Source organism: Sinocyclocheilus grahami, unplaced genomic scaffold (genome assembly GCF_001515645.1).
Source record: "Sinocyclocheilus grahami isolate Dianchi unplaced genomic scaffold, SAMN03320097.WGS_v1.1 scaffold356.1, whole genome shotgun sequence".
NCBI classification, from domain to species: domain Eukaryota; kingdom Metazoa; phylum Chordata; class Actinopteri; order Cypriniformes; family Cyprinidae; genus Sinocyclocheilus; species Sinocyclocheilus grahami.
The window spans coordinates 1,689,337-1,699,276 of NW_015505535.1; the positions used below are offsets into that span (position 1 = coordinate 1,689,337).

At 37.6% G+C, this 9,940-nt stretch overlaps 1 protein-coding gene across 2 annotated transcripts in view; it reads right to left on the reverse strand.

Moving 5' to 3' along the window:
* The window catches only part of alcama (activated leukocyte cell adhesion molecule a), a 79,391-nt gene extending 70,436 nt beyond the window's left edge, over positions 1-8,955 (reverse strand). For both annotated transcript variants that reach the window (XM_016229735.1, XM_016229734.1), the window contains exon 1: positions 8,753-8,955. In XM_016229735.1, the coding sequence (XP_016085221.1) occupies positions 8,753-8,810 (58 nt within the window). In that variant the 5' untranslated portion in view covers positions 8,811-8,955. The remainder of the gene's footprint in view (positions 1-8,752) is intronic.
* Between the last annotated feature and the right edge of the window lie 985 nt (positions 8,956-9,940).

Below are 9,940 nucleotides of genomic sequence, written 5' to 3' on the forward strand. Positions count from 1 at the left end.
AAGAAAGCTTTATAAGTCTAAATATTTTAGGCAGGATGCAAAACTTCATATACTGATTTTTTTAAGTGACCTTGCAAGTTACATCCATACGCCAATATATCACAACTAGCGATAGTCTTTATGAATGATTTTAATTGAATCATTCATTGAATCAATCAAAGAATAACTGTTAATGCAAATTACGTGACAAAGAGATCTTTAAATGTCTAAATATTTTAGGCAGGACCCAAAACTACATATACTGTTAGTCTGTGCATTAGTTGTGAGAATGTTTTGTGATCTTTTCTGTAGGTTACATCGATATACCAGTAGGTCACAACTAGCGACAGTCTTTAGGAATGATTTTAAATGAATTATTCATTGAAATCAATGAAAACTTTTAATGCAAATTATGTGACAAAATGGCTGTTAATGCAATTTGTGTAATAATGCAAAACTTCATATTCTGGTAGTCTGTGCATTAGTTGTGAGAATTTTGTGAGACCTTTTCTGCAGGTTACAATGTGACAGTATGTTCAAGTGACTTGAATTGAATCACTGATTGAGTCATTCAGTCATCTGTTTTGTTCAAAAACACCAATTCATTTCAAAACGCATGTAAGTGACTAATCAAATAGTTCACTGTTTTGTTCAAAAACATAAATTCATTCAGTGACGCCACTGCTATGTGCTGCTTGGAGACCCATGCACAACAGTGAATTTTGTTTTGGCTCCATTTTTAACTTGGACTGTTGCTTCATCCTGCTCTCTGCGGTACTCCTATCACAAAAGCAGCAGCAAAACAGGGGAAATGTGTGATGTCGGTGCAGAAGTTTTTTTTAAAAACTCCCTCAACCATTAAATTTGCATGTGAAGGGAGATAAAGACCCGCTCACGAAGACAGGAATTTTGGGAGGCGTCACAAAAGCCCCTTAGGCCACCGTTCTCGATGTGCTGAAACAGGTTCAGGAAGGGGGAAAAAAAATCAAGCTTCTTTTCTCCCCGATGTGAACCGAAGCAGATGTTGCACCGGTTGTGTGTACATAATCAACTATTTACCTCTACTCCAACTTTCAACCTTTTAAAATCGCATTAGAACGGTGCAGACTAAAACAACATTGAGCTCTGAGGGAGCTCCTCCAGCCTGCGAGAGCTGGAACTAATTTATCGCATGAGAGGATGCTTCTTCCCCTGCCTCTCAGGAGCTGTCCTAATCATTTTCACCATGAGGTTTACTGAATGTTTAACCTGTCAAAAATCCAGTGCTATCCGACTATGGCATGTAAAGTCATGCGGCAAAGCCGTTTTGGAAATTCGAAAAGGGAATAATAAATTGATTTTATATGCCATGCATCTTCGGGAACCCTTTTGTTTGGCAATCCTTAATGATACTCCTACAAAATCGAATAGTGTATGATTGTCACAGACCGCTATAGACTATGAGACTTCAATTGTCATGGATGTTTGATATTCTTAGCTGATTTTAGAACATGTTGTTTTCATTTGTCACGTGTTTCCTAGCAACAATGCACATGTTTCTGTGTGAGTTTATTGTGATCAGAACAACTTTAAAGTCTGTAGTATGATCCTCAGTTGTTTAATGTATGATGCCCAGTTTTCATTTGTGACTATTTATGAAGTCGGTAGTGTAGTGTAGTGTATTACAGCCTTAAATCATGACAGAATTTTTGGGCGAATGGTCAGTTTAAGAAATTCCTTCACCCATGAGCAAATAAATGCCTCTTCTTTTTTTTTTTTTTGGCTCAAACCATGTTTGAGTTCATATTTGAGTTACTGTGTCACCATGCCACACTGCAAAGGATGCTGAATTGGAATTAGGGCTGCACAATAAATCGCATGCGATATTTAATGCGCATCTTGTCAGTAAAGCCGCTTCTGTAATCAGCGGTAAATCTCCATGACATTCATACATGATCGTGGTTTTGCGCAACTTGTCAGTGAACAACGGCTCTGTGTAGTAAATTCTGCTTCATGTGAAAGCACACACTTGATGGAGATTTACCGCTGATTACAGAAACGGCTTTACTGACAAGATGCGCATTAAATATCGCATGCGATTTATCGTGCAGCCCTAATTGGAATGACAAAAATAGGAATTTACCTGTGATGAATTTCTGAAGTTGCAATTTAATAATTACCCTAGTAATTTTATAAAAAATATATGCTTTTCTAGTTAAAATGATAATTCACTCAAAAATTCAAACTGTCATCATTTACCATACTCATGATGATACAAACCTGTATGACTTTCTTTCTTCTGTTTAACATAAAAGAAGATATTTTGAAGAATGATTTAATAAAAGTCACTGGGGTCCAAAACAACATTAGACCCAGTTGAAAGAGAAAAGTATACAGGTTTGAAACAACATGTTTTTTTGGGGGGGGGGGTAAACTACTAGAAAAACAAAGTTTAAAATTACAATTATGTGAATTTCCATTTATTTTAATTCCACTTTATTTTATTTAACTCTTAAATGCATACCTCGGGTCTTTAGCGACCTGGGACATCATTCTCTACCCTCTCCCGCCTTCATTTTTTAAAAGTTAGACATCAACTTTCTTAGTATTCCTCAATCTATTCATTATAAACAATATAACAAGAAAAAAATAGTAAAATATAAAAGAATGCCTGTTTTCTGATTAATTTTTTGTAAAAAGTGTATAGGGTCACTAGAAACCCGAGGTATGTAAACGTGTAAGTATTTTTTTCCTGCGCAACAATATTTACATATCTGATGACTCAATATGTGCAATGCATCTTTTTTCCTCAAGGTGGCACTGTTTGATACACAATGATGATGTGACGTTTCACTCATTACCGCAGGCATAAAACAAACGAATATCATTAGCAAAAATTGAAGTGAAGTGGTTTGGATGGCTTTAGTGCAGAGCAATTACTATACGCAATGAAATATAAATGTCACTGCCATTTGATGCTGGATGTGATGAATAAGCAAGCTGCCAATGATCAAAATATTGAATATGAAGTCATTGAAAACGATAGTTTTGAGAATATGGTTGAGATTGTAAATGTGAGGCAGATGTTGAATGTACTGTGGAAGTGCGCTCTGACGATGACAGCGATGGTAAAATCATCTGCTCAAATTGAACCCTTTTATGTTTCAAAAGGTAACAAAATATGCTTTATTTTATTCTTCTGTAATTGCTCTTAAAATATCAAGAGTTTCTTTGCTATTGCAGCAGTCAGAGATCCATCCGTGCTGGATATATAGGTCCGCGTCGCTAAAGACCTGAATATGTAACAATGATTGGCGAAACATTCACGCATTTAAGGGTTAAGCTCACCTTACAATAACATGAAATCTTTAAAAATTACAGCAGTGTAAAACCACAGACCAGCAATAAACTGACAATTTATAATATTATGGATTTAAAAGTACAAGCCAGTAATGCCTGTGAAGTAATATATTGGCGTAGCACACAATCTTATACAGCTAGTCAGCTAACTGTGTTCTGTAGCATCTGTGCTATGCTGCTAAAACTATCTTTTGTATCTAATGTAATTTCCCACATCCAAGTTCTAGGTTATAATCTGCAAAAGTCTAAACATGAATCTCTTAATTTTACAGTAAGTAGTGAAACGTACCCAAAATAAAGGCTTAAACATCTAAAAAAATGCAAAAGTTAGACATCAACTTTCTTAGTATTCCTCAATCTATTCATTATAAACAATATAACAAGAAAAAAATAGTAAAATATAAAAGAATGCCTGTTTTCTGATTAATTTTTTGTAAAAAGTGTATAGGGTCACTAGAAACCCGAGGTATGTAAACGTGTAAGTATTTTTTTCCTGCGCAACAATATTTACATATCTGATGACTCAATATGTGCAATGCATCTTTTTTCCTCAAGGTGGCACTGTTTGATACACAATGATGATGTGACGTTTCACTCATTACCGCAGGCATAAAACAAACGAATATCATCAGCAAAAATTGAAGTGGTTTGGATGGCTTTAGTGCAGAGCAATTACTATACGCAATGAAATATAAATGTCACTGCCATTTGATGCTGGATGTGATGAATAAGCAAGCTGCCAATGATCAAAATATTGAATATGAAGTCATTGAAAACGATAGTTTTGAGAATATGGTTGAGATTGTAAATGTGAGGCAGATGTTGAATGTACTGTGGAAGTGCGCTCTGACGATGACAGCGATGGTAAAATCATCTGCTCAAATTGAACCCTTTTATGTTTCAAAAGGTAACAAAATATGCTTTATTTTATTCTTCTGTAATTGTTCTTAAAATATCAAGAGAGTTTTTTGCTATTGCAGCAGTTAGAGATCCATCCGTGCTGGATATATAGGTCCGGGTCGCTAAAGACCCAAATATGTAGTAATGATTGGCGAAACATTCATGCATTTAAGGGTTAAATTCAAACTGCAACTGGAATTTACATGGCATTCTCAATTCAAGTCTAAATGGCACAACCTTATGCTCAAATCTGAAAGAGAAATGCTTTCAAACAAATAGGCACATTGTGAACCTACGGAAAGAGCAATTAAAGCTCTAAATGTTGAGAATTTGGACTGTCTCTTCCGCTCGCATTGTTTGTGCCGAGCGTCTCTGAATAGGGCCGCCACCCATCAAGCTCACGGTTCACCCCACATTACCTTTAATAGATTTAACCAACATCAGTGCTTTCTCATTCACCCTGACAGCTCTGGGAGATCCTGTCCCTAACCCATGGAGCTCATGGGTACTCTAACCTTCTTTCCATCCGCCTCTCTCACTCTACCCGGAACAGATTTAAGAGAGGGGACTTTTTTTTTTGCCTTCCTCTGTCATGCCCTTTTGGGTTCAAAGCGTCACTCAAAGAGGTGAGAGTGGCAGGCAGGAACGTCTCCTCACACATGGAGAAATGCAATCTGCACATCACAGATGGCATCAAAGCGACGGACCCAGAATGGGAATCCGGTTATCGTGTGTCTCCATGGCTGCCAGAAAGGTTGTGTAGCTTTGAATGTCAGCCTGAATTGAAGCACTCAAAGCCTCAGATGGATATTTGACAGAATGTGATTTGGCGGGAGGGAGACAGGCTAAGGGCCGCTACAACTTGCAACCTTTTGTAGATGGATCTAAATGCCAGGACAAACATTTGACATTGATGAAATAATATCCTCCAGACCACCATTAACCACTACACGTGAACAAGCACCCTGATGTATGTAAATCCTTTTCTGGGGGGAAATATCGACCTCAAAACGTATGGCTTAAAAAGTCTCCGATCAAAACGCCCCATGTGCGTGTCATAAACGCAAGCGGTAAACTCTCTTCCCACCATTTGAGACGAACAAAGCCCCAAAGCTGTAAAATTAGCTTTTACCATATGCTCCTATTGGCTCTTCCTGAAAGCAGTTCCATAGTTAGGCTTAAACTAAATGAATATGCAAATATGAATTAGACTTTTCTTTTCACTACATGCGTTTTCCTGTTTGATATCTAAGTGGAACTGACGTTAATCAGCTCGAGCGCTTGCCTGCCAATAAACAATGACAAAATATTCCCCCATCAGGCCACGGTGACATGAATATTTCACTTGAATGCTTAAATGATCAGATGTGGGATTTCCTGGTGGAGATGCGGTTTAGTGTCGGTCTTAATCTTATTGGGTTTTTTCATCTCTCGTGCTAAACAAAGGCCTGCTTTCTGGTTCATCGAGCATTTCAGTTCGTCCTCACTGGTCATATGTCATTCAGAGTGACGTCACTGATATGCAAACGGAAAATGCAGCTGTGGTTTCAGTAACCCTAACTTAACCCAACAGAAAAGGAATCTCCAAAAAAAAATTGTATTTAAAATATTACTGTGATTTCTGAAACCTTTTCTAGCATTCTAAATCCAGTCCACATTCATCAGTCCTTTAATCATGCAGCTTTCAGAATGAGAGGAACAATTCTTCATAATCAGAATAAGGAAATGTTTCATCAGCCAGGTTATTTAATGATCGACAAATTAAATGTATTCAGGAAGCGGCACAGAGCAGGTTTTTGCTATAAAATACATCACGTTCCAACCACTAAGCTAGCTAAGATGGCAGAGATGCTTTACCTGTTTGCATACAGGTGATCAGTCTCCTGCTGACGGCACTACAGAGAAGCTGACCTTTCCAACACACAACCAAAAAGAGCCAGAGGGTCATAACAGCAAATACCCTTTGAGTAAAGGCTATGGGTTATGTGTGTGTGTGTGTGTGTGTGTTTGTTTGTGGTGGGGGAGAACTCTGAACTCTCTCTTGAAACTGCCCACATAGCTTACAGCAACGTCTGTGTGGGGGAAACAGGCCTATACTAACATGTCTTACATCTCAGGGTAAGTAATGACGTCATGTTCTGTCACTTAGAAACTACACTAGGAAATATTGAAGGATGGTATGGGTTCCTCAAGCAAGAGCATGAACCATACCAATCGCCCCGTCAGATCAGACAGAATCCCACAACAATAGCCTGAACTCAAATTGTATTTTCCAAAGAATTTCCAGTGCATTTATAATCAACAACATATTCTTTGTCGTACAATACAATTAAATGAAGTTCTGCAAACAGGCTGACAAACAAGCGTTATTTTTGGAAAATATCACTTGATGAGCATTTTCCTGCTGTGTGACAGAGCTTCCCTAATTTTATGCTGAACACATTTAATTTGATTAAAAAAAATTCCCATTATGTACATGGCACACAGTTTCATACCTAAAATAGTAAAAAGTATTTTTAGACAGTATATGGGTAGATGACAAACAACATGTCAATTTATTTTATTATCAACAACATTCTAGCTTAAATTTGATTTGCATAAGGGCTTTATAAGGGAAATTGTACACCTCAGGTCTTGTAATAGGCACCTTTTCCCCTACAATTTTTAAATACCATTTTGCCATTTTAAATAACAATTAGTTTAATTTTAAATGGTCCTGCAGTGTGACAAATGATTTTGTAAAGCAACAAATAATAATCATCTCAATTAACGCGTGGTCTTGCAATTAATGTGAGCAATTATATGTGGAAAATGATTTTAAAAATAGTCTGAGATGTAGTATAGTGTGCCACACCACAGGAAATATTGACTGTATTTCTTTTGAAATTGAAAAAGATAGATAGATAGATAGATAGATAGATAGATAGATAGATAGATAGATAGATAGATAGATAGCACGTATCTTTAGTGGGCCATTATTCAAGAAAAAAAAACATTTCAAAAAGAATGATGAGCAGAATTACAGCAACTGCCACCTCAAAGTTGTCAATCACTTTACCGCCTTAACATAGATTAAGCCGATCTATGAAGACGAATAAAGACATCTCAAATAAATGTTGATGAGCAAACGAGCATGTGACACTGATAAAACCATACACCAGTCAAATGGCTGAATTTGTAACACCGCCCTCCACCTCCGCAACCTCTCGAGAGCATGCACACGCTCGCTCGCTCACTCTCTCTCTCTCTCTTTCCCAGTATGCGCACACACACATAGCGCACTCACGCGCTCAAAAAGATTTAAGCTGGGCAGCGGTGTTCGCGCGCGTCTCAAACTCCCATAGACTTTAATCACTGATTAACTTGACATAAATTGTGCACGCTAGACAACAGCCATGCCTGAACACAAAATAATGCAATCGCTTATTAAAGGGATAGCCTAGTTCATCCCAAAATTACAGTCTGTATCTAATATCACTTCACCTCAAACCCGTGTGACTTTCTTTCATTTGCGAAAAACAAAGGGTGAATGAAGAATACCCTGTTCGTTTTTTTTACCCATGCTATTAGAATGAATGGGGACGTGAGCGATCAAGCTCAAAAGATAACGCAAATCACAATAAAAGTGTCATACATGTAGTTCAAAAGATTTCTAGTCATCGGCGTCATACAATAGCATTGTGAATTTGATGATTCAGTTCACAAAATCATATCTGAATGATTCGCTCATCGGTCAAACTAATCATTTCTCACTGACTCAATTCCGGGCACACTGTGTGTTTTCCGTTTGTATCTCACACAAACCTATTGTATGACTTCAGAAGATCAGGGTATTTAAAAAAAAAGTTCCGTTTGTGTTCTTCGTAAGAAAAAAAAGCCACGCAGGTTGCATGCGAGTGAGTAAAGGATGACATGACTTTATTATTATTATTATTTAGCTTAACTGTCCCTTTAAGGTCCGCGTTTAGTTTCTATTTGGGACTGACGCATGCAATAGATCTATGATGGGATTTCAGAAACACGCGCAGGTGTTATGTCACTGCTATATGTTTCTGCGTGTGATGCGGCTGAACCGACACAGAAACGCGTAGTATCAACAACATTACGTCGTAAGTCAAGTCACCCGTCCACACTAAAAGTTGAAACACTTCCTATTCACTTTTCTGTACTGAGAATCCTTTACAATCGAAAGATTTATCGCAGTCCCCTACTGCTGGTGATAAAATGAATGAATGTGAATGTCCGAGGCGGGCACAGATGGCTTAGTCTTCGTCAGGTGGAGAGTTGACCTCTTGTTCTTAACGTGGGAGAAATGAAAAGTGCAACACATGACCTGGCAATGATTGCCAACGAACTACGGCAAAGGCTATAATAAAAACTTGTTGATGTTCATTGATGTAAGGAAGTAAAACAGTGGAATGATCACTATAGGAACGAACCTCTTCAACAACATTCTCGGAATACGCCAGCGATGTTACATGAAAGAATGGGAGAGTGAGATTACAAAATTTTCATTGTAAATTCAATGACATACCTGGATGAAACACAGCGGCTGCTATGAAGGCACCGAAAAGGCAGACAACCGATTGCATCCTTATAGAAAACCCCGGCTCTCTTTTATACAGTCCGAATAAATTTTCAACAGAGGATAACTGTTAACTTGATTGTATCAAGGGAACTCTCTGGTTGAGTGTGTTGAAAAGATCAGCCGGTTGCTCTGTGCGTAGTTCACAGGTGAAATCTGGACGAGCAGTGGAGAGAGTGTGAATTCAGGCTGGAGAGTTGGGCAGCAAGCCCCGCCCCCAGCGACACGCCCTCTTCGGGTGAAGCCCCGTCGCTGTGGTAACATTTGACAAGCTGCTGTTGAATCAGTAGCTCTGGAAAGTCCGAATAATTCTAGCGAATCACTTCTTGTGAACTGTTTCAGGGAGTCATTTAAAACCATTCTGCAATTCGATCCACCTGCACACACAGCCCTTTCTAAATACTATATACGCACTACAGTACAAAAGTTTGGGGTCAGTCAGCTATTTTTTTTATTGGGGTCAGTCAGCTATTTTATTCATTTAAAAATGCTTTTATTCTGCAAGGACACATTAAATAATCTAAGTGACAGTAAAATACATTTATAATGTTACAAAAGATTTCTATTTGATATACATGCCGTTATTTTAAACATTCTATTTATAGAATCCTGAAAAATGTATGGCAGTTTCCACAAAAATATTAAGCAGCACAACTGTTGATAATAATAATAAATGTTTCTTGAGCATTGAATTAGCATCAGAATGATTTCTAAAGGATCGTGTGACATTGAAGACTGGAGTAATGCTGAAAATTTAGATTTGCCATCACAGGCATAAATGGTATTTTAAAATGTATTAAAATAGAAAACTGTAGAATATTACTCTGTTTCTGTAATATATATATATATGTGACAATAGTGTGTAATTTAGACCAGTTTTATATACACAAAGAAAATCTTTTAATTTTAGTCATGCAGCCCAGAATATTGGTGCGGATGAAATCGTCACAACTGAGGTGTTTCAGAAAACTGGTGTGCACAATAGTTTTTTAAAAAGCATATAATCACACATAACACCTCACAACTAATAAAAAGCTGTGTTCAGCAGTGTCACCCCAGTTTATTTCCCACCTCGTCATCAGACAGAGAGGCTTTGAGGAAGAAACTGACACCAACTTAGTCACACTGAATTTGAAA